Here is a 25524-nt window from a genome sequence, read left to right as displayed (position 1 = left end):
GATGGAACCAGTAGATGGCGTGAATGAAGCGACCTTGAGGTGAGTTGTTGACTCCTGGGCCTTCGGATCGGTCTGACTGGTGAGTGGTCTGAGTGCAGTGGGGCTCTCTCTACTGGCGTCTCTCTTCTTTCCCTCGTTATTTTTCATTCAGTTATGTTTTGGAGCCGAGTTGAAGCTGAAAGGAGTGATGATACGCTCGGCAGTATCTCCAACAACTTTCTAGAGACACTGGAAATTCGCAGAAACATTTAACCTGCCATCATTGGAGTTTTTACTGTCTGTCTCCAAAAGGGCGCATCCACTGCAGTTCATTCGGACTGGACAGTTTGTTCTACTGAGATTCTCATGATTTGTTGCTGCAAAAATGAGGATCACACGCAAGTGTCTGGGCAACATCACCAAGATGTTAGATTTCTACTCGCAGTTCAACCCCTCTCCATTGTCCATCAAACAGTTCATCGATTTTGGTGAGTTTTTTTTTTCAGTTCCAAGTGTAAGAAACAGTCGCTCTTAATTATGAATTCACTGGGTCATATTGATTTACTGCTTTTCCGAGAAAATCATCGCTGGTTTTTTTCATTCGGTCATTGTTTCGAGTGTCTTATCAGCATTCGTTTGTGAAACGCATTAGATTAATTTGAGTGGGGAATTTTTTACTGTTGGGGAGCATTTTTCGCGAGATTTTCACCGGTCAGGGCTTTTGGAGCCTCGCCAACCTCGAGCAGTCATTCTGGAGGTTTTCGGGAAGGGGATACCCTTGGGAATTGCCAAATGGAGTACGTGATGTGTGCAAGGTTGCGACCTCCAGAATGTAATCATCCAGGAAGTTCACGAATTGTCCTGAATGAGGAGCGTAGGGAGTTGTTTGTGAACTTGTCGTGATGTTCGATTTTACAAATTCCCTTGAAAATACTAATCATAAATCTTCCTCAAGCAAAACTGAACATTTTTGAAGAACTCAGTTTGTTTACTGATTCTAGATTATATGGAATCGTCAACTTATGTAATGCCTAATAGATCTTTGAGTCTCAATTACATAAAAAATAACCAATGTTTTTTTTTTCTATTTTTTTTCTGTGTTTAAACCGGAATTAATTCACCAAGAGAATTAACTAGAGGCGCGTATCATTGAAAGATCAAATTACCTTAATTGACAAAACTCGGAGTACATGACAGGTCTAGTAAATTATTTTATTGACATAACTATTTACGGTGTTATTTAATGAGGTCCACACGCAATAGAAATTAATCCGACAATCAGCAATGCAAATAAAAAAAAAGTATTAATGAAGTACTTATCCATAAACAAGTTCATGTTACTCAATATACTCAATTAATCCGCATCTCTCCATGAAGATTAATAGGTCTATTTTTTTCACATATTAATGACTGATGGAATCAGGAAGTTCATTGTCTTTCGAAAGACGTTGTTCATTTTTATCTGATTTTCGAGCTACCGTTTAGAATCTAAATTTTAGTTTGCTCACTGGATTTTTAACGATTTTATAAGACTAATATTTATTTCGTAATGATAATATAATATGTCAGAACAAACATTTTGTATATAGCATATCTACGATTTCAAATTAAAGAAAATAAGAGTAACTCTTTGATTTGCCATTGTTGCTAGACATGCAGAACAGATATTGTCATGATAATCTTTTCGGAGTGAAAAAATTACCAATAAACATTGCACTGTCAACACATCTGTCAAATGATAGAACTCATAAAACATTGCATAGCTGTCATGTTTTTAAATCCATAATAGTCGTAAATGACCAATGACAAACAAGTCGTGGACAAACCATTACATTCTTCCATGTACCCCATTTTTAGACATTAGTGAGTCAAAGCAGTTCCTTGAATTATCGGTTTATCTAAAAAAAAATATTGTTTTAATTAAACATGAAAATATGAAAGGAATTTTTCGTAGCTTTCCAAAAAAAATGTCCAATTTTCGTTTCCAAAGTAGTATGTATTTTTCAACTTACAACTGGAGTTATCTCGCATTATCAGTTCGTTGCTGAAAACATTGTACCGTTACTATTCGCAGTAGAATCAGACTGATTAGCATATGAAAACAACAACTTTTGTCTCTCAAAAATCGTGTCTCATTCGCTAATTAAATGCCCCAGAACGAAAGAATCGTCAGACTTGATGCTAAATGCTCTGGCCGATGGAACAAAAATGTGTCTCAACTTCGAAAATCTCCGCCAGCGACGGTAAAACGCTATCGAAAATAACTGATTAATCAAAGAATTGCCGTAAGCCGACGTAACCATCTGGTCTTCAGATAAATAAAAAATCAAGAGGGCAGAGTCCAAGAGGCACGTCACTGTTGAATTAAAAGTGATTGGTCGACACACCCATCGATAAGAGTCTTCCATTGGCCCTCGTACCAGTCTCATACGTAATTAAACGTCTCTAAATCTCATCTTCCCCATTTCCTTCATTAATAAACAAAAACAGAGGAGCAATCAAAGACCTGAAATAGCATTCAATGACCTCGCTGCAGACTATGACCTGCCATCCGTCGAGAACATCCGCTTTCATTTATAATAATTCATACCCTTTTAGTAATTTTGAATACAGTATAGTTAGTGCTGCTAATAAATTAGAGATACGCTTTCAACAGTAATTATAATTTCAAATCCTAATGAAATTTAATTAAACGGAATATGCTCTGACAGGCCCAGAATTCATATAGAGTTATAATATCTACAAAGTATGTATTTTTTGACAATCTTTCTTATACATCGATACATCGGGTATTGCTATTACCTATTTTGAATTTATTGAGACGTAAAGGATCGAGATAACATAAAAAATAGTAACCTTGAATTTCAACAGTATGACAATACTTCCATTCAGAAGCAAAAAACTTTTAATTCTTCGGGTAAAAATGTAGCTACAAATTTTCAGGACTGAAAATGCATCCGATTGAATTTTTGAATTCCTGCTTTATTAATAATTTATTTATTTATAAATAAATAGCAATTGACGGAATAGTGAATGTGAAAATTTGAGGAATGTTGGGCATTTTTGGGCATTTATAACTATGATGTGTGTGAATTATCAATAGCGAATGGAATTTTAGATCGATCTTGTAATCAATCTTATCGACTCGGACAGGTTCGCGATGAAAAATATTGTCTGTAGTTCACACATGCCGTCTCACCTTGAATGATAAATAAACCCACGTCATCGTCTCTTTTTTTTAATTCACACATACTGCTGTCGATTTTTTGACTTTCAGGAGTAGTTCCATGAATTTTTCATCCTGCTTTCCAAATTTAACTCAGGTCAAACTGTAGGCTCGTTCATTTAGCAAAATTTTAAGAATTGTTCAAAAGATAACATCTGACAAATTATATTAAGCCTCGCTTCATGTGAAAAGGAATTGATGTTACAAGGAAATATCAAAAGTCCTTTCAGTTCGAGAATTAAATCGGCTATATGTTTTCAGTCTAAACAGCGTAGGAACAAAAAAAATATAAATGACATCGTCAACTTTAATTTATTTATAGAAATTTCTTATCACGATTTCCTTTGTCGATTTCGACATTGAGACGATAAAAAAGGGGACTTGGGGATGCGTGTAGCGATAATTGTCTGCACAGACATCCATACAACACTCGACGTTTCAATTAATAAAAAAATCGAGGGAATAAAATAAGGAAAGGTCTCGAATCAGGAATAGGCCAATATAATAAACAGAAACCTGAGAAGAAATATGCAAAACGTTTTTTTGGGATTTTTTATCGAAAAAATTCATTAAAAAATAAAAGAAATAGAAAAAATTAAAATTGCTCTCAAGTCTTCCATTCGGGGCATTGGCAACATCCTCGCATTGGCCGCCTTTTATTACTAAATTACTGATATCCCTCTTTCTCCTCATTGTCCCTTGTCCATCGACTCAATCCAGGGTGATGCAATGCATTGTGGCATCAGCTGCAAGCATTGAATATCTGTTATATCTCATAATATTCACTGTTTCTTATTCCATTACAAAGAGATCAAAATATTTTTGGTAATGCATTTTTTTTAAAGACAAGTGGGAGATATTTGGGAAAAACTCCTCTCGAGGGAAAATACCCATCTATCGTAGTTTACCACTTCGCTATTGACCATTCGCTATTATTGTCAAATTACTAGTCAAATTATTCGACCTTATTTTTTATTGTCAAATTACTAGTGAAATTACCCTTTATAGAAGATTCTCAACGATTACAAAATAAATTTGTTGACATTGAGAAGTCGTTTCGAAACATCAAGAATTTTTTTTCGCCAGGTATTATTCATATTCGTACTCTGAATAAATAAACCGATAAGGGTTTATCGGTTACGCCGGCTTATGCTCGGTATTTTGATCGGCATTACCCTGAATTTAAAAATTGCGGACGAGATAGTGAATGAGTTTAAAGTATTCAAATGTGATGAATTATTTTGGGGTTTTAGGAATGAGCGCCTGCGAGAGAAAATCCTTCATTTTCTTACGAAAGGAACTCCCTGTGAGACTTGCCAACATCATGAAGGAGATTCATCTTCTGCCGGATCATCTGTTGAGAATGCCCAGTGTCGGGGTAGTTAACAATTTATACGTCACTTCTTTCGAGGAGATCATTCACTTTGAGAAGTCGGAGATCAACGAGAGCACCTTGGACAAGTTAGTATTTCTATAGAGCTTTGCATTTCATAATAGTTGGGCTCCAAAAAAATGATCCACTCATGTCCCCACTATTGATTTAATCATTTGAACTTCATTCTTGAACATGTAAATCAGCTAAAAACTATTTGAAACGAGTAAATTATCAATATATAAAGGCAAAGATGAAATAATTCTGTAGTATTCACGTCTGATAAAAAATGAGCAAAAAATCAAATATAATTTTACTGAATTTTCAAAGTATAAAGTGTACGCAGTCCAATATGGTTTGTTTAATGTAGTAATTAATGCTCATTTCACTCTATAGCCATATTGCTTTAATTTATAAAAAAACAGATAAATATTCAACTAACAAGATAATAAGAAATATTAATAAGAGAGTTATATATAAATCAGAATTCTAAGATTGAATTACTATCCTCTCCTTTTATTTGACGGTAATGTCTTTAATTTTCCATTTTTCTATTCCAGATTTTGTCAAGCTCTCGTTAAAATTCGCAATCGTCACAGTGACGTGGTGGAAGTGATGGCCAAGGGCATTCTCGAGCTTAAAGAGTCCCACGACGTCGATGGACAGATGGAGAACAGTATACAGTATTTCCTAGATCGATTTTTCATGTCCAGAGTGTCGATCAGAATGCTCATCAACCAGCACAGTGAGTTGAAGCCTTTGTTCTCTTGGGAGATTGATGTCAATCGAGTTGGTATCTCTTTTCCACAGCAATACTCTTCGGAGGAGCACTCAATGGCAACGAGAGACACGTGGGCTGCATCGATCCTTGGTGTGACGTCATAGGTGTCGTTAAAGATGCTTACGAGAATGCGCGATTTCTGTGTGATCAATATTATCTGGCCAGTCCTGAATTAATTGTTAAACAGCATAATGGTAAGTTCAATGATGATTTATATCACGAGAGGAAGTGGAGGACAAATCAATTCACTCTCGATGTGGTACGGTACAGGGTAACAAGCCGACCTGTTGAGTTTTCGAGGAATATCGTAGAATCGAAGAGCGATAGAGAAATTTTTGTCTAAATTTCTTCTGTAAAATGAAATTAGAGTTAAAAAACCGTTTTTATGAAAAAAATTCGCTGTTTCTCCTAGATTCAGAGATATTCTTCGAAAACTTATATATTAGCTGAAAAACTAACCGAATTTTACTCCTTTCCTCTTCGTTACTGTATTGGTTCGAGAAAATACATGAGAAGACCTTTTCTGTTGGAAATTTAATTAGCAGTAAAAAAGATCTTCAACGATTCCATCTTGAATTAATAGCTTGGAAGGTAAATGAATAATTAAAGAATGTGAAGTTGGATTCATCTCTCTGGATAGGTTACCAAATGAATTTGCGAAGATGGAATTGTTGAAAAAATCCATGAAGATAATTTTTTAATACTTTTTATGACTTTGCTATCTGTAGAGCTCGATCGCGGAAACGAGATAAGGATAGTTTACGTTCCCAGTCACCTTTATCACATGCTCTTCGAACTCTTTAAAAACAGCATGAGAGCAGTGATGGAACATCATGGTTCAGATGCGGATTATCCACCCGTGGAAGTAACTCTGGTCAGGGGCAAGGAGGATATTTGTCTGAAGGTGAAACTAAATGAGAGTCCATAGTGAATTGTGAGCTAATTGGGTTAATGGCATTATTACAGATGTCAGATCAAGGGGGAGGCATTCCACGTTCTCAGATGGATCACCTGTTTAAATACATGTATAGCACTGCCCCGCAACCCAGCAAATCTGATGCACACACTGTGCCCCTGGCTGGTTATGGTTATGGGCTTCCATTATCAAGATTGTACGCAAGGTATTTCCATGGAGACCTCGTTGTTCTGAGTTGCGAGGGCTATGGCACGGATGCTGTGATTTATCTCAAGGTAAATTGTGGAGTTGACAATTGAGGGTGTTGTTCTACACCCATATATAGCCAAAATTAACTTTTTTTTTCAATTTTCTGGCAAACTTACTAAGGGATTAACGCAAAAAAATATAGCGTCTTTCCGTTTTGTCATTATTTAATGATTCACCAAGTTGCAAAGTGGTGCGAACATTTCTCTGCGTTTTTTGTAAACTTTTAAAAGGAGTCACAATCTTGCTATCGTCTACGTGGCGAGTATCTGTAAAATCATTAACACCCTTGAATATTAATGGACAAAATATTATTGAAATGTTATTGAAATTTTCTGGAAATAATTGTTGTATTGGCTGGAGTAAAAATAAGATTATGGCAAAAAGTAACTTTCCTCGCTCAAAGATTCTAGACGGGCCCTCAGAGTTATAGCGAAAATGAAAGTTTTCGTGGAAATTATGGATAAATAGAAGTTGAGATTGAAAATGTTATTTTTTATAAAAATTTTGAGAGATTCTGTTTTTGCGTTGTCCAGGCGCTTTCGAATGAAGCTAACGAGCTATTACCGATATTCAACAAGACTTCAACCAAGTTCTACCGAACTCCCCTGCCGACTGCTGACTGGAGTAGCTCCTGTGGCACCGGAATGGCCACCAGGCAGCTCAGCATGAGCCCCAAAAACGTGAAAACCCTCGCCAGACCCTGCTAGCACAACCCAGACAGCTCGGAACAACATTGATTCATTCACATTGCAATCATATTCTATTTATCTTGCTTTTCTTTTCCACTGTCCAGTTCAAGCAAGTCGAATTTTCTTTTAATTCTCTGAGGAAATCACTGACGATTCGTATCACTGATCTTACGATATTTTTCTTTACAGCTCTGCGCTTTTTAAAACGAGTGTTTTCATTCAAGAATTTTTAATTTGACGTGACCATCGAGCAATTTCTTGAGATAATGTGTACTTTTACGGCGGAATTGATTGAAAAAAAATAATTTTCGTGAAATCTCAGATCTGAGAAAATTACAAAAATTCAAAACTGTGATTATTTATCATATTAGAGGAGATGACCGAGTTTCAAAAGCCGTGAACTATTAAAATAAGATTTCCCAATTGATAACAATTAGTCGGAAAATATTTGTTTATGTTTCATTTCACAACGGAATAAATTCGTGGAAAAATAGACTGAATACCTGGCTAATTCCCCTTTTTTCTTTTATATTTATATTATTTGTTCGATTCGGCCAGAAAAGTAGCTCTGTAAATACTTACAGTATATAAATGATAGATATAATTATTAGAGATTCATTTGTCCGGCTATTTTGCATGAATAGTGAAATTTTCTGTTAAAAAAAAACAATGAAAATAGCTGTAGTACAGTCGAATTCCGAAAAACTGACACCTAACTATTATTTGATGCATCTCAAGTAAAGAAAAAAAGTTTGCAGACCAAAAATTGAAGGCCTTGGGCTGTTGTTTTCCACGAAATTTTTATAATAATTATTTATTTTTAACCATATATATATGATCGATATTGAGGATTTGAGAAATCTCGCTCTAGTACTTCGAAATTGTGAAAACTCATTACATTTTCCCTCTAAATCAGCCGAACTGATTTAAATGAGGTGAGTCATTATTTATGGCATATTGGGAGAAGGACAAAGGACACGTGTGCGAGTGATTCACTGCACCAAGTACTCGATGATTCAATTGTCATGTCTTTGTCATTTATACATCAAACTATGGTGAAAAGGTAATAATAGAGGAAAGAGAATAATTGTCGTTTTTTAGCTTTAATATTGAAGATGAAAATTGCATAATATCGAAATAAATATCAGAATTAAATTGTACTGAATTTACGAAAAGATTGTGATTATGAAAATGAATGCATGAGGATATTTGTTTTTATCAAGTGGTGACACATGAGTGATACAATCGTATTGATCAATATAAATAAAAATATCAATTTAAAATTGATTTCTTAGATTTTTCCCTACACCTTATAATGAAATCCACCAAAAAATGAAAATTTCGTTTATGTCGTTTGAACTATTCAAATGAGTGAAGACCTTTGAGTAAATAAACGGAGGAATCGTGATAACAATAGTTTATTTATAAAATAATGCTGCTCTATGTACAAGATGCCTGGTCTCGAACACTGCAGTGTTTCATGAAATCGAACGAATTCGGCCAATTGGTAAAAATTCACAACAAAGCAGAACAAAATATATATAATCAATAAACAGTTCGTTGCGCCTGAATCTGGACGTTTTTTTCTTTTCCCCGGTTGTTCATCACACTTCTTTATTTCACTGTTTATTTTTTTATTTTCAGGGATGAAAGATCGATGGTTCTACATAATGACGACCCACACGCAACTCATACTTGCTTTTTGTTACCTCAAATTATCACTTATTTTAAAAACAAGTTCGACGTGAATTGTTAATGAAAGGTAAACGATTGCATTTAAAGCTGATTTACCATGTTTCGCAATGATCACTACACATTCAACAAATAATTCATTGGATTTATAAGAAGCAATGATTCGTACGCAGAGGGAATTGAGAGGCAAAATGGACTGGACTTCAATGAGTCAATTTGCATGTCGTGAAATTTTCCCTAATTTTGCATTCATCTGGAAAGCTATTGATTTAGCCTTTAAAATTCTCGTTCCGGTCTTGCAATAACTTTCGATAAATTTCGTTGTCTCTAATGATCTCATCAATCCAAAGATTCATTTTACCCCACTTTCCTCTTCCTTTAAGCCAAATAAGAAACACCAATTTTTCAAGACCAAAAAAGAAAAAGAATTAGCAAATTTTGGCACCACTTATATGCTTCCACGAAAATATATATCATGTATTTCTTAATAAAAAATAAGGAGTCGATTGTTATCAACTACTTCTACATCACGCCAGACACGAAGAATTTTTTATATCACAATATCTATTTGAGATCCGAAAACCTACCTAATTAATTATTCAATTTGAGATACAACCATTCGGTTCTCATACATCGTTACTTCCTTTTGATTGTGAATACGTGGTCTTGACCATGACCCTCAAACTGTCGCTGAGATTAAAATTAGAATTGAGATTTCTGGAGTGAATTAAATATACAGCGGAAAGACCAAGGCCAGAAATTGAAGAGCTTCATCCAAATAAATTTGCAAATCTCTCAACAAAGTCGATGTTTCAGAGTAAGAGCTATTCCTAAGGAATTTTCTCAAACCGCAAAAAGACTTGAGGAGTTATTCCCAAAAAACTCTGGATTAAATTCACAATTTAGGCTCATCCACTTCGTAGCAATAATCCATCCTACTCGTTTACACAGATTCATCGAATTCTCCTATTTCTATTTTGAGAGCTCGACCAGGCGTTAACGAGACGTATCATTAAATTTGTTTATTCACCTCTGAACTTTATCCCACATATTTTTTCCGTCAACTGGAACGTGTGACCTATGCTATAAAATATAATACAGCATGGCAGTGATTATGCACACTAATCATTCCATTTATCTACACTTTTCTCATCGTTATAACGACGCAGCTACCGATAATCGAATTAAATTTTCATCAATTACATTAATCATTATTTAATTTCATTGCCTCATCTACGTTAAACCTCGATCGCTTACACAAGTGATGTTTATTCCACTGCCATTGAAGCTTAATTCATCGAAAATAAAATACATAACTACCCGTTAACTTACAAATCAATAGTTGAAAGTATCCACTGATGAAGGAGATTATCATTTCAGCAGCCGGAGTCAATTCGCTATTGAAATATTGAGTTTACTTTTTAACAATCTAAGGCATACTGAAACCCTCAAATAGATATGAGCAACAATTCAACTATTAATTCATTAATCAATGATTCAATATTTCGTTTGTTCTGTTCTGCGTTGGAATCTAATTGAATGAAACATTTGAAGTCAATACTGGAGTAAAGTGGCCAAGGGTAATAAATTGATTACATCGAATTTAATAAATCTATCCTTATTACTTCAATTAAGTTCAAAAGATTTTTCGGATTGATCGATATTTAACAAAATTGTAAAATTGTACTTATCTCACTTTACCGCTTCGCTACTGAAATTATGATTTTACCCTTTATCACTGAACTCCAATAAAAACGACATCCTCCCAAGTTTTAAATCTCCTGCCCCTTAAAATAATTACCACCCAGTCGATTATGATATTCACTCTGTACCGAAACAGTAATTAGCACAATAGAAGATACACCTTACGAAATATCTACAGCGCAAATATATTTTTTCTCCTTAGTCTGTATCTTTAATCTACATAATATTCATCACAGTGCTACGGACACAAAAATGTGTTCTGTTATTTATCATCATTATCTCCATTAAACGTGTAAATAATATAATTCTCTGTCCCGTCTGTCTTCGCTGATGGGAAACCACGAATGCATCACAATTTTTTGACTCCAATTTATAATTTTTTGTTTTTGTTTTTTTTTTTCCAAAAATAGTTATATCCCAAAATATCACGCCTTTTGCCACTCAATCGTTCGAGTTTAACTTCCATTCTCGAACAGAGTGAAATAAAAATAAATTTACGTTAAAGAGAATTCGGTAGTTGAGTGATAGAAGAGACCAATAAATTCTCAACTAGTGTTGAATATGTGATGAATGATTTATGACATTTTATCACTCGACAAACGAATTAAAATCACCTTTGATCGTTCGATGCCATCCTTTGGATTCCCATTATTTTATATCACGTGTTTAATTTTTCTTTTTCACTCGTTCAGTACTACCCATGGCAGTAACATCTCGCCTGGACAATTTTTTCCCACAATTTGACAGCTGATTTTTCAAAAGACTCCGGTTCATCCAACGTTTTTCCCTCACCCGCCTCAAACTCCTGCAATTGACAATGGCAATTATTGACTACAATCGATTCAGACAACTCAATCATAGCTGCTGGTATGTTTTTTAAATTTCATCTCCATTGTGCTCTGATATTTTATCATACTTCGACGCTGAGGGGAGGACTAGATAGGCGAAACGGTTGGCAACAACCCCACGGGAATAACCACGAGGCTCAGCACCTCGGAGAGAATTTAGGATTCGTAGGACCATGAATGTAACTCCTGTACTCCTTCGGGGGTTCTGAGCCAAAATCGGATGCTGTGTCCACGTCTGACTTGTGACAGATTATCATTCTTATGTCCGTGTGGAGGTAGACACGTCCCGATTTACCAGACATAAATCTGAAAATTCAACAAAATATGAAATCATTTTTTCCGAAGTAGGTAGTTGAGAAAAAATGGCTCACTTTCAATTTAGGTAATCCGAAAAACGAAAATTAACAAGCAAACAGGTAAATTCAGACAAAAATTTCTTATAGCATTTGGAAAATAAATTAATCTTTCAAGTGAATAAATTCACCTAAGATGTATGAGGTAGCGGAGTGACTTATCCCTCAAAGTCCTCTGTCTCAAAAAAGTATGAGATCGTGGTGGCATGTCAGACAAATCATAGAGTACAACAAACATCTTAACAACAGTCCCAAGAGGATTCAGTAACGTCACTTGGATGGTACCACTCCTAGGCACCTGATAGCCCTTCTTCCCCAGATTAATATGAGCCTAAAACATGCCGATCAATAATTTAATTAATTGCAAAGCTATATTTATAGTGAATTGGTAAAGTAGGAAAAATGCATATCACCGAGGATATTTTGTAAATCAAGAGAAATGAACTAATATGTTTATTTTGATACATGTATTTTGATATATGTTTTTTGTAGAGCAATATGTAATCTAAAGAAAAATATTTGCATCAAAATTACGCTGTCTCTGCTCGCTTACAAGATTGAATATTCAATATCAATAATTGTGGCTAAGCCCTAATCCCCTTATCCTACTTTGCAAATAAATAAATAAAAACTCACAAGATATGGACTCGAGACTTTATCATTGTCCCCGAGTGTATAAAAAAACACAGTAACAGGAAGTTTTCGATGTTTGGGACAGAAAGAACCACTGGCTCCAATCTCAGCTGTAAACCCATGAACAGTGGAAACAGGCTCGAGCCTCCCATTGAGAGCTGACTCTTCGAAACTCCCAAGAAGTGCATGGCTCTGTGGTCTGTTCCTAGTAGATGGTGACCTCTTAGGCTGCTCGTATCCCTCCCCAGAGTGATCAATCTCACGATCAGTCTCCTCCAATGAGACAGCTCCGGGACTGGGTGGTGTATTGAGCTCAAAAAGGGCACTCCTCTTCGACGATACAGTATTCAAGCTACTGTCATAATCGAAGCAACAGCTTCCCCGCCTGAGTGGAGCTGGACTTGAGGTCAATGGGAGGCCAGTTCTACTGTGAAAAACCATGGATGCAGCATTCTCCAGAGACCTCCTGAACCTCTCCTGTTCGAATGCCGAAGGGACCCTGCTCTCGCACCCCTCCTCTTCCCCCCTGGTGTCCTGAATTTTTCTGATCTCCTCCTCGACGTCGTCCTCCTCCTCCGCCCCAACCGTGGAAGATATAGCTCTCTCCGAGGCTTCATGGTGATTACTAAAGTCTCTAAATACGTAATTTGTACTATTCGAAAATGCACTGTCACCTGATCCAGGCTCATCATCCATTATGTGCTCCGGCTTTCCCTCCAAATCAACCCCTACTCGCCCACTCTCCTTCTCTTCCTTCTTTTCCTTCACTTCTCGCTTGTCCTCCTTCTCCTCCTTGTCTCCCTTGTCTCTCTTCTGTGCAAATCTCGACTGATTTATGATCTCCTGAAACCCACTGGCCATCTCAATCGAGTTCTTCTTCTCCTGCACCTTCCGGAAGAGCTGCTGGATCCTCTGGAGTCGTCTGTTCAGAGCCATAGGTAGAGACTTTTCCTCCTCCATTCGTGGCCTCTGCGACCTGACATCAGTCGTTATCACTTGCTCTTCAGAGATGATGTCCTTGAGATGGCTGGAAGAAGCTCGTGGCCTAGTTCCATTCGATATGTCCACCAATCTCTTTCTGTCCCCACTGGTCCTCAATATCGCCCCAAGCAGAACATCAGCTTTATTTGATACACTCTCAAGACACTTTTCCCTCGATCTCCCGATTTTAACATCCTCATTTATCATCGATTTTCGACAAGATCGACACTCGCAATTTTCACCAGCATTCGATGTGCCCTCCATATATTTGTGAATCGGACACATACAGCCCTCACTCTTATCACAATATCCATCATCGAGGGTACGTTCTAGTCTCTCACGACGACGGAGCGTCTTCACTGGGGTTCGACGTCTACCAGAGGGAGTTCTGGCTCGCAGTACAGCGAGTACCTCGTCGAATTCACGCTGGCTCAACTCCAAATTGCAGTTTTTCAGTTTAACTGCGCTGCAGGCCCTTCCATTATCATGTTGAGAAGGTGGACTCATCTCCTGGGGTTTATCTGAGACTGAGGGGATGGGAGTTGGATTGAGAACTCTCCCTGGTACTCTGGTGATCCAGTCGAGAATACCACCATCTTCTTTTGAGGTCTTCGTGGGTTCCTTGGGGAAGGAAAGCTTGGACATCAGGTGAGTGAGGTCTGAGGGGGCTTTGGCTCTGTCTACACTGTAGTAGACGCGTTCTGGCTTTCGAAAGGAGGAAGAGTAGTTCAGGTGAACTGTGCACGGGAGTGAGGGGAGGTCCTTTCTTAACGTCGAGGGGCCAGGGTTTGGCTCGTGAAAGGAGCTGCGTTCCGAGAATGGATTTATCACGAGATTTGGCAAGGAGGAGAGTGGAGAACGATGTGGTGAAGATTTGTGGAGTTCCTTGGGGTCTAAAGGCACGAATGATTGGGGTTTTAGGTCCTTCCGGTGAGGGCTGACTCCTAGAAAAATTTGGGAAGATGCTGTTCAATATTCATTCTATTCTCTAGTTTTGTTAAACATCGACTGATCTAAACCGCTATTGATTTTAGGAGAAAATAGACATTGAACCAATTTTTATCCAGATATATTTTTAAAAAAATTTTATTAAAAAATTTAATTGGCAGAAATGACTTTTTTCATCATCGGCAAATTCTTCAAATACCCTATACTTATACCCTACTATATACCCTATATACCATAATTATTTCAATTATTTGAAGGAAATACAAATTGATAAAAGTCCTCACCTTTATCTGCTTTGAGATCGATATTTGAGCCCTCAGCAGACGGTTTATACCGCTTTTCAATATTGCCATCAGGCTCGTCCAAGCTAACCTGAGTCCAAAAGTACTTCTCCAAACTGCCATTCCCCCCAAAACTTCTCTCAAAGCCCCCCTCCTCACCCCCAGAAGGTCCAGTAGTAACTTCACTGACAGAAGCCAGTGGCTGTGCATTAGCCTGAGTATCCGGAGGTCCGCAGGGCAGTGATCTCCTCCTCTTCCTCTCTCCATTCTTGATGGAAGGCGATGGTGGACTGGTCTCCTCCTCCTCACACCTGCAGTGATGCTTGCCAGGTTTATTACACGGTGTGTGGAGTCTGTCGTCGAGCAGAGCAGGGAGGACCAGAGTATGGTCAGGATGAGCCACAGTGGTTTTAGTTGGTGTAAGTGCCCTGGCAGTCTCCTCCTTGGTCTCTCCACTCGGATGGAGTGGACACTTGAGGTCAGGTATGTCCTCCATACGAGGCAGAGCCCAAACAGAAACTTTCACTGAATTCCCATCACCAATTGATGCCAGTGGAAAGGTGTGCTCCACTGGTGCATCACGAAATTTACGTAGATTGTCAGAATTATACGGTACGACCCTGGTCGCCACGTAAGTTGGCCTTGATCCATTGCTCCTGGACCACCAGGCAGCAACCTGGCTGAAGTGCAGACGCGAACGTACAGCCTGATACAAACCCTGTGAATTCATCATCTCTGAATTTTTACTTGGCACAACGCCAATGCACCAGTACTCCAACAGCATCTCAGTATTTGGCCATTGGTGAATAAGAGTGGACGGTATTGGTGATACTGGGTTTGTACTGGTAGCTGTTGATAAACCACAGGGACAGTCATTGCACATCACCACCTCGATGCACAAGCTCGATCCAATTGACACCCTCTCGATAATCTCCTTCACCAGGACGAGGTATCTGTTGCACTGTAATTTATTTTCATGCATTGATTGAGGATGATTGGGGACTGATGAGTTGATTGTGGGTTTATCTTTATCTTCAGTGATGAGGGGCTTGTGATGTTGTGTTTATGATCTGCGATGGGGTGGGGAGTAAGGGGTGGTTGGCTAGTTACCAGATAGTGCTGCTTGTCACATGTGTGCTGGGTGGGAGATGCCTGGAGGGGTGCTGCACAGTGGGGACCTTCTCTGTAGCCACGTGGGGGACCTTGGATTCTACCCTCACACACTAGGACTCCTAGAGCTCGGATCACACTCAATACACTTCCATTTACATTCTGCGATGGCGGCGACATGCTCGCTCCTGCGGCCCCTGATATTGCTCCGAGACAATGCATTTCTGCAACCAGAAGACATTTCTTGTTACTCACATCATCAATCATTACCATCAATCATTTTCATTCTTTCCTTGACATTTTAATATTTATTTTTCTATTCATTATATCCCACTAAGCAATCATGTATATAACGCTATCTCAAGTAAATAATTTTTTAAATTTGCTAAATCAATGAATAATTAATTAGTCCAGTAACAAATAAATTTTTCATTGTGGTGTTAAATAGCGAATTATCTCAAGAATTACTTGATTTTAGAGTGAAATCTCAAAATGTACTCATTTCACCGTAAGTCAATGGCCCTAGAGATGAATTGGTAATTAATACCTCACTTTAGAACTTGGCTTCCGGCTCAATCAATTATTGTATAATTGTAAAACATCATTGTAAAGCACATTGTTTCACCTTGAATGTTACCGAGACAACACTCAGTGAATCGTCTCACCAGGATCATTGTAGGGATAATAATTGTATTTTCTCTTTTGCAGGAGTGTTATTGATAAGAATGCCGTCTAATACCAATGAAGTAAACATACTTTGAATGGGGAATCGCGCACGGGGGATCAGTTGTATTCGAATAAAGAACGTTCGGCGGCATCCAGCCTCTCTCAATCCATGGAGAAGAAAAATAAATAAAGCCAAGAGAGGAGAGTGGGTTCAGGGGTGAGTGTACGGGTGCGTGCCATGCGCAAAGTCAATTTCGACGTTAAAATTCGGCTCCAAAAAGTCCTGGGAGTCTGCGCGATGTTGTTACGTTTCTAAAAAAAGAGGGAACTGTGAAATCGACAGATAAGAAAAACAAAGGATAAGTTTGGGCCAAACAAATCGACATTTACCAAGTCTTTATTTTCACAAGGACACAGAGAAAATAATTATTTCAGACATGTCAAACCTTCTCATTCCATTCTCACAACAAACAATCAATTCCACTATTTGAGAAATTAATATTTCATAATAGACCTCACAAAACTAATCTGAAAACAATGGACAAAGTCATGATAAAGTGAGATAAATTTATCGCTTTATCTTGAAAACTATCAACTCAAGAAGAAAAGATTAAGACTACTTTGTAGCTGATTGAATTCTCGACAGAGAAACTTTCCATATTTCTTCATAGAATGGCTAGCTCTGAGATTAATCAATGTAATAAAAGAGGAGAATTATGTATCGATTATCGTTACTTTGGAGCGACAGACCCGAATTTTCCTCATTTTTCAATTGTCCATGGGAGTTGATAAAAGCAATGTGCAGTGCAACTGGCCAATTGGTCATAACTGGGATTTCCCAAATTTCAATACTCCGAATACCTCGACTCCGGATTTTCTCCAAATTTCCAACTGCCACTACTAAAAGTATCGAGTGATCAACCAAGAGAATTGTTGAAAGGGATCAATTCTTCGAGGCAAACCGATGGAAAAAGAAAGGAAACGAAAACGAAAACGAAAACGAAAACTTTAACAAAGCCAATCCAAGCTGAAAACCCAACTGGTAATTCGAAGAGAATCGAACAAACTCTCATCCCCAACCGAGTCCCCATCCGAGAAATAAAAGAGAGCCTGAAAAGGAAAGGCCACAGTTGCCTTAGAATTTTCAAAACCGAGAACGTTGAAGGCCATTTGAAATTGGCTCGCGTGTCTCGCCCACACGTGACACGTGCTGCATATCCCTCTCATCATCATTTCAAATATCAAACGCGAAAATCTAAGTTATTGCTCTTGGAAAAATCATCTCCCTAAAAAAAAGGCCTGGCTATCCCGAGGGCGTGCAAACGGTTCTCGAACCGTTCACCTCGGGGGCTCAGACACAAAGAGCCAAGTTCAACGTCCCCCAGCCCACCTCGCTCCAAAGTGCTACGCAGCTCATCCACTCGTTTATGTCGTTTCGTTACAATTAAACCTCGTATCCCCAACGACTCCCCTATTCATCAGAACATTCATCCGGAACTTTAAAAATTGCACCTCTTGAAAATCCCGCTGAAAACCTCGAAGAAACCTTTTAGAGCACCGAAAGAAAATTTCCGTTAGAATCTTCATTTTTTAACTTTCTCATTATTTTCTCGTTATTCTTTCTTCATTATTATTTCATTATTTCTTCACTAAATAAGTGTTGATGAATTGTTGATTTTTTTCTTCCCCTTCTGTGAATACCCTGAGAGATTAGAGGAAATATTGTAAAGTTTAGACCAGAAAAACTTACGCCTTCAAATTTTTGATGGTTCCATCATTTCTCCATTAACCGAGACTCACTGAAATCTTGCTTTCCCTTTAATTAATTGTCTAATTAAAAAAAAAATCCGCAACAAAGTAATAAAGTAAGATTACTTGGAATGGCGAGTCTCGTCCAATATCCCTCATCGGAAAACCTACAGGTTTCACAAGGAAATACGGAAAGATCTTTTTGTCGGGAATTCAATGAACTATAAAAGAGTCCCTTATGGTCTCGTCAGCGAGTCCATATCTTGCGAGATAAATGGATAATTAATGGAAATGTGTTTTGTAATAAGTAAAATAATGAGAGTAATGAGGGAAATTGTTTTGATATACGAAATTGTTTTGGCTATCCGGTAATAGTAAGTTGTTGAGACGTTATTTATACTAACCGTCGCAAATATTTCGTACCCGATTCGCCAGGCCTTCCCTCTTTCACGTCTTATCCCTCTTATTCGTCGCTCCAGCCTGTGTTTTTATTTATACTGTATCTCAAGTCTGCTCACGTGGTTGGCCTGCAGTCCCCAGCGTTCCACTTGATACCCCACTGGCCATTTAAATCCCTCACTCTCTTGCTCTCACTCCCACCTTGCCCTCAACTCCCACCTCACACCTCTGCTTCTCTCCTCTCATTAATCATCTACCAATTATCCTCAAACCCCATTTTTTCCTTCTCCAAGAAAAATTCCATCATTTTTCATTGAGAGCTAAAGAAAAATCTTCATGAGCACTTGCAATTTTTCATAAACTTTCGTAACCAATAAATTAGAAATAAAAAAATGTGGTTCCACAAGCTCTCGGCATGGCACGACTTCCTCGATACTTTTAAATCCGTTCTCCATGCGGTTTGTCACTGGATTTCTACAGCATCGATGGGACTACTATCCGTTCGAGATACATGGGTTCCATCTTGTGGAAATTTACGAGAGCCCAGAACTCGAATCAGTTGTTTAATTGCGTTTGATTGAATGGACTCATCAAGTGACTTCTTTCCTCCCACTCTTGATTCTTCTTCGTAACTCCAGCATGTCCCCCACTTGCTTATCACCCGCTACGAGATATCTGGGAATGAAAACAATCACCATTGTCGATTTCCTTTTTTAAATACCCATTAACTCCATCAAAGATTTTTCCACATCTATCTCTTCACTTGTTCTTGCCAAAGAAAAATTGTACTATTAATTCTTTAGCTCCTCAGACATGAATAAAAAATTCATTTTTTATAGGTAGTTGAAATTGTTTCATTTGCAACGAATATCATTATTGCACGTACCACGAAAATTTCATTATTTTTTGGCTAATATCAGAATATATAAAACTGAGTTCTTTTATGAAAGAAAAACGAATGGCAATATTAATTCATTATTTAGTACTTAAATTTTCACTGATTCTCATTTATTTTTCAATAATGAACGTGGGCAGGGCGTCTGAAATAGTAATGAGGGGAATAACTTCATCTTTCAAATTGAGAAATAATTTTTTATTAATAACTTGAAGGTTGGATAATCATTTGTACCGAGCATTTTTCAGAATGATTCTCATTATGCTGTGTAATGGAGCTCTAATGGAATTGTATTATGTAATGATATAATATATTTCCTGACGAATCGAGAAAATGCTGACTAACGAAGTCACCGGAAGTAGAAAACAGCGAGCCAACGTTTTTCATTTATCCACAATAAAGCTAATTCAAAAGCTCTTGATGGCAATTTTCCCATCTTTAATGTGAGTTGGAAATGTCAGCGGGCTTTTCTGTAGATGCTTAAAACTTTAACATACAATATTTTTTCCATACTTCTTCCTAAAGTCAATAATTTTTCAAAGCAATTGATATTGAAAAGTGGAAAATTCGCTCTCGTTTTAACATCTCCCCACTGAAATAAAGACAAGAGGGATTAGTAGTTCAATTAATGCAATTATTTGAATATCTCTCGTGAAATATTGATCCCTTGAATATCAATGTTGGACTGAACAATCCATCAAATGACCTAACTATTAATCAAATCCCGATCATGCGGCTTCACAGATTATTTTTTACAACCATCTGTCATGTCAATGGGTGTTAAAAAGTTTCCACTAAGATTTCCAGCAACAGCTTTGGAAAATCTCCAATATTCTCTCCGGCATTGCTGAGAATTTTCAACTTATTCAATAAAAATTTCAATATGAAAATAAAAAAAAAACAAAAATATATACAAAATCTGCAACAAAAATAGACAACAGAATCCGATAGTAAACCCAAAGATCCATACTCAGAGGAGCGCACAAAGCGCGTCACCATAATGTGATTGAATTAATTCACCTCGCTGATTCCACAACACAGATCTAAAATTATTAACAAGGTAATACCCTCCCCCTCCCCTTCCCCGGCCAAAGTCACCACCACCGTAAAATGCCAGTGCTCATTGCACACGTTTTATTGCGCAACTCGTGCGCACAACGCAACGTGCACTAACGATTCACCGACAACGCAAGGACATATTATTCTCTTTGTTCTGATCTCCTCGTCCTGGGTGTCAACCAAATAGGGAAAGAGAAGAGTATAAGCGTCCACCAAACGCTTGAGATATTGTGTCAAGGATTATCGATTAGTCCCCAAGCGAGACCAATCACTTCTGCCAAGAGTCAAAGACACTATTATTTTCGTAACGGAAAATTTGGTCGATCGTCGATGAGATTAGGCGCAAACGAGATACCGTAACGACTACCCAGCCCCAGGGGATTCACTGGAATTTTCAGAAAAAAAAAAGGAAAAATGAGATAAACGCACCTCTGGCTCTCCAGTTTTTACGACTTGATTTGATTGGCGCGGATAGTGAGTAGTAGAGGGGAAGAAGGAGAGGGGTGGGGGCGAGGTCAGCTGAGCGATCGTGCCTACACAGCTGGGACGAGCCCTGCAAGATGGCCGCCAACAGCTGATTCTCAGTCTCGCGCAGGCGCACGTTTTATTTTGTTTTTTCTCCCTCCCTGTCTTTTATTCAACCATCAGTGCTCTCTCCTCTGCACGTGTCTGTCAGGCATATCTCCGTTTGTAAATTTCAACGAAGAGTTGCAGAAGACTATTTGTGGATTGTAGTCGACAAAGATACTCTTGGTTGATTATTATTATTATTATTATTATTATTATTATTATTATTATTATTATTATTATTATTATTATTCTTTGTGCTAACATTTTTTTTCGAACAAATTTTGAGTAATTTGTGTCTCCTTGTTTGGTCGATTCTGCGTATTAAGGATTTTTCTACTATTTTTACTATGGAAAATTGATTCCTTTTGATTTACTTATGAGGAGACTAAAATTGAAAATAAATTGAATATAGAGACAAAAACGGAAATCTTCGAATTGAATTGATATTTTCATTAGACGAATAATGTGTACGGTGTAGAATTGCTGATTAAACTTATGAAGATTAAAATATAGAAAGAAAAATTTAGAAGTGAAGACATTTGTAGGAATGACGAAACAAAATCTGCACTGGCCTTTGCGATTAGAAATGATCAGTTTATTAGTATTAGTAAATCCATAAACTTCTACACGAGGCGTTTTTCCTATAAATTTTCATAGCGATAACAGATGGATAATTCATGAATGCATGGGGTTCGACACGTGTTACTTAAGCACGTGTCCTTTCACTGTGGCAAAATGCTGGGTTTCACTCGAGAATTTTCTTTCCTCACCTCCTCTCTCTTTTCCCTTGGCTTTCACTGCGGTTTCATTTCCATTATTCAAAGGCTCACGGAATTAAACAGCGGCAGTGGCCGTGGTTCACAGTTTTTTTTCTTTTCATTTACGTAACGAATGGAGAATGGATACTGCAGGAAGTTATGTTGGGAATCGACGAATGTAAATAAATCGGAATGATTTTTAACTGAATGTAGTGGAGGGGAATTGGCCTGGTTTTTTCATGGCTCGACACAGGTTTTCCTGCCTCGTCTTTCTCTTTTAATGCGGCGATTAGGGGAAGGGGCTAGTAAAGGGAGAAAGGTAGGGAAGCCTAGTTCTAGAGCTTGTTCAATCTAGGTTAACCTCCATATTATGCAAGTGCTGCATGTCCCACTACACCGACACCCAAGTGCATAATCCCAGTCAAACCACAAACTCCATGCACCATTTGCCCAGAAGTTGCGTGGAGAAAAATTTATAGTAAAACTTACTAAGGAAATTCACTTTGCGCCACTCAATTTTTCAGATTTTCATCAAGTAGATTAAATGATTGCCTTCATTTTCCATCAGGTTGTATTAAGGACGGTATTATTTTCTCAACGATTGCTGATATTCATTGCTAATTATTGCAATGAAATTGTAAAATAAGACGAATGAATATGAATATTCTTAATATCATTACAAGCTCATTGGAAATAAAAAAGATCATTGTATTTTGTTGAAAAAATTATTCTCCCTGACAATGTTGAAAAAATGTAATTAATGTAGTGAAAAATACAATTTTTGGGTTATTTTTTTTAAGCTCTAGTTATAAATTTTTGGCACATATCTTCAATTTTGCCCCAATTTCCCGTATTTAGGGATAAAACTTATTTCAAGGGGATTTACTTGATAGAAGAAAATATTCTTTTGTCAATTTAACAAATGATAGAATCGTCGATAAATCACTGTCTTACTATGATACTTATATTACTTCTGATACTGACAGAAGAATTATTCATTTATATTAGGAGATTTTTCATAAAATTTAATGAAAATTTATTAGATTCTAATGATTTATATGTTATATAGAAAAGACAAGAGAGAGCAGGGAAGAAAATTAATTGGAATATTAGTCGTTTATTTTGGTGTGAATTAAAATAAGAAAACTCGTAACGTGACTCAAATAAACCATTTCCCTGTGCGCAGAGTTCTCTTTGTTGGACTGAATTCAAATTGTCACGTCAATGATGCAATCATCTCAGTTATAGGAACTTCAGAATCTTGAAAAATCTTTCACACGCAGTGAAAAAATTTCCCTTGACATTTCCGATAAAACTGTTGAAGAATTTTAGTGACTACCTCTAACACTGAACGTTCAAAATAAGTGGACTCTCTCGACTCAGACTAATCGAGTTTTCGAATGATATTTCGAAATCCACGAGAGATATGGACATTTTTTTCAAAACATGTTTTCGGAGTGAAATGTGCGCTATTGAAGAGGGCCTCTCTCAAAAACATCGAATTGAAAAATAAAAACATGGACAAGCGCAGCTGGGAAAATTATCCCAAGAATTTCCTTTCTCATTTCCCCCGAAGTCGCGGGTTATCACCATTATTTAAACGATGAAAAATCATTCGATTCTTCCACGTTTTGCTGATAAAAGAGCAAAGATAAAATAGCCAGGGCTCTTTGGACTCGAGTCAAAAGGACAAGTCCAACTATAGGAAGGGGATGTGGAATTAGCTTTCAAGGCGATGGCCCACGGCAGTTCCATCGTTTCGAAACATGACACACGATATTCCAAGTTTTTTTTTTTCAACATAGAAAACCCGGAAGTGTCGTCACATTTGAATAAACCAAGCTGTACACGTGTGCGAGCTTTCAATCTTGAGTATAGCGCAATTGATACCAAACGCGTTACACAATCCAACGGATCATTACAATTTCCACCTCCCCGATTCCTTTTCCGCCTTCCAATTAGTCCATCGTTTATCATCTCACAGAGAAGGTAAGTATTTACCCTCACCAATTGCACCCCAAACTCAAAATAAATACTATATACTGAAAGATAAAAGCCCAGATAAGAAATCTTTCAGAAATCGTCAGATAAAAGCAACCATTGACATAGGTCTTGACGATTATGATAAATAAAAATCTTAAGCTCTCGTGCACACTTGTTCCTTCCATCCATTACCAACATTATCGTAATGATTAATCACACAATGAGAAAATATAAAAGAGGGAAAAATCGTCCTCTCTGATGGCACATGTGTCGACATGTGCTTGAGGCGTGTTTCAAGTACGAAACCGTGTTGCATTAAACGCCTGATTCTTCTATGAATGTAGGTCAGGTCGTGTGTATCAATCCTCATTTATTTTCCCTCAAAATTCAATGTATTGAGTGAATCCTAAGAAAGCATCCCAAATAATCCCCTCAATAATTTCTCAATAATTTTCTCATGTGAAGAAAATGTGTTAAACACGTACAAAACCTCGGACAATCTCCCGAGAAACAGCGATAACTTCATTGTGAATTTTTCCAATGAAAATTCGAAACATTGGAAAAGCCCGAAGGGAGTGTGCGCAGGAAGGGATCGTTGCGACACCGTATTAGGATGGGCAAATCCACATCGAATATTGCACAAGCCCATGCGAATTAACCATGTACAGTACACAAAGGAAAATAATGCTAAACTCCGCATGTAGGGAGTTTCATTTCTCATTGACAGTCATTGTTCCTCGCAGCTCAAATATTTAACTCAGACCACCACTAACTCAATGAGTCAATGAGTCCATCAAGTTCTCAACGTCTGACTAACGCACAGTCATGAAAATTTGCGGAAACGTCAGGCAAATTCACACACCTATACACCCGCATTCCATCAATTTCTATGACAAAATAGATCTACTGGCAATATGGTGTCCCGTGTATCAGAGCTCCTGGACTATTATGGTGCATTCGCTTTTTCTGTACTCTTCAGTCTTTATTTTGGGACATTGACTTTTTAAAAACACAATTTACGGGAGCTTCCTGGGTTCCTAGGGGTTCATACGAATTCTTGAAGGTCGAACAACTAATAGACTCACCGATTCAATAATACCAGACGAGAGAAGCACGATCCACCAAGCCCGGAGTCAATTCTCGTGGGTCAAATGATTCCCGTTGGCTCCATGGCCCCACGGTTGGCTCACCCTCTGTCAGTACACCAAGATCTTCAATTTATTTTTTTTTCTACTTGTCCTCTGGATGTTGTGAGTTACGAGTGGTGAGAGTTCATGCTTCGTGCGACCAATTGAGTTAGGACAAAGCACGACCTACGAAACACTCTTTCGTTGCGATACCAATGAAGGTCTGTTGCCAACTGGAACTGACCCAACAGCTCTGACAGTTCGCTGCCGTTCCAGAGGTCTACCAATCTTTGGGGGAAAAAAATCCCTAGGGGACGTAATTTCTTGGCCGATTCTCGCACGCTTCTACGGGCTAAATATGCGTTGACGGCCCTTTTTTCGACGATTTTAGGAGGAGATGATGAATGTCTCAGCTTTCTTGGCGAAGGGTGGCTGTTTTGGTAAAGTATTTTTTTTAATAATCTAGGGGGTTTCGCGCTTGGGTTGACAGCGGCATGAGCGGCATCGATCATACGGCAATCAGCTGTGCTCTAGTTCGTGACCATTTCCACTGGTT

At 37.8% G+C, this 25524-nt stretch overlaps 2 protein-coding genes and 1 long non-coding RNA gene across 7 annotated transcripts; 1 reads left to right on the top strand and 2 right to left on the bottom strand.

Annotated features, from left to right (window-relative positions):
• Positions 1–56: 56 nt before the first annotated feature.
• Pdk (pyruvate dehydrogenase kinase) lies at positions 57–8495 on the top strand. The gene is made up of 7 exons (XM_011310923.1): positions 57–467; positions 4459–4666; positions 5138–5322; positions 5388–5552; positions 6087–6262; positions 6325–6549; positions 7057–8495. Exons 1-7 carry the CDS (start codon positions 365–367, stop codon positions 7228–7230), a joined length of 1236 nt encoding a protein of 411 aa, XP_011309225.1. The 5' UTR covers positions 57–364; the 3' UTR covers positions 7231–8495.
• Positions 1167–2279, bottom strand: LOC105270165 (uncharacterized). The gene is made up of 2 exons (XR_892506.1): positions 1992–2279; positions 1167–1877 (listed from the first exon to the last, which is right to left on the bottom strand). It is a non-coding gene; the product is annotated as an uncharacterized lncRNA (long non-coding RNA).
• Positions 8496–8614: 119 nt separating the features above from the next.
• atos (atossa) lies at positions 8615–25219 on the bottom strand. Of its 5 annotated transcripts, XM_011310920.1 has the most exons (8): positions 24927–25219; positions 18582–19251; positions 16519–16740; positions 15763–15986; positions 14656–15613; positions 12446–14367; positions 11941–12140; positions 8615–11762 (listed from the first exon to the last, which is right to left on the bottom strand). In XM_011310920.1, exons 4-8 carry the CDS (start codon positions 15982–15984, stop codon positions 11594–11596), a joined length of 3471 nt encoding a protein of 1156 aa, XP_011309222.1. In that variant the 5' UTR covers positions 15985–15986; positions 16519–16740; positions 18582–19251; positions 24927–25219; the 3' UTR covers positions 8615–11593. The 5 variants fall into 5 exon arrangements, with proteins under 5 accessions (XP_011309222.1, XP_011309220.1, XP_011309223.1 ...); XM_011310918.1 differs by lacking the exon at positions 16519–16740; XM_011310921.1 differs by lacking the exon at positions 18582–19251.
• Positions 25220–25524: the final 305 nt, after the last annotated feature.

This window comes from Fopius arisanus, unplaced genomic scaffold (assembly GCF_000806365.1).
Source record: "Fopius arisanus strain USDA-PBARC FA_bdor unplaced genomic scaffold, ASM80636v1 scaffold00079, whole genome shotgun sequence".
In the NCBI taxonomy this organism is placed as follows: Eukaryota; Metazoa; Arthropoda; class Insecta; order Hymenoptera; family Braconidae; genus Fopius; species Fopius arisanus.
Note: the sequence above shows the minus strand (reverse complement) of the source record. Positions and strands in the feature narration are given on the sequence as shown.

Coding starts and splice junctions, on each gene's coding strand:
- Pdk (XM_011310923.1), top strand. CDS start 365: ATGAGGATCACACGCAAGTGTCTGGGCAACATCACCAAGATGTTAGAT. Junction 4,667..5,137: donor AACGAGAGCACCTTGGACAA/GTTAGTATTTCT, acceptor TTTCTATTCCAG/ATTTTGTCAAGCTCTCGTTA. Junction 5,553..6,086: donor AATTGTTAAACAGCATAATG/GTAAGTTCAATG, acceptor TGCTATCTGTAG/AGCTCGATCGCGGAAACGAG.
- atos (XM_011310920.1), bottom strand. CDS start 15,984: ATGCATTGTCTCGGAGCAATATCAGGGGCCGCAGGAGCGAGCATGTCG. Junction 14,368..14,655: donor CGATCTCAAAGCAGATAAAG/GTGAGGACTTTT, acceptor AAATTTTTCTAG/GAGTCAGCCCTCACCGGAAG. Junction 11,763..11,940: donor CGCTACCTCATACATCTTAG/GTGAATTTATTC, acceptor TTGAATTTTCAG/ATTTATGTCTGGTAAATCGG.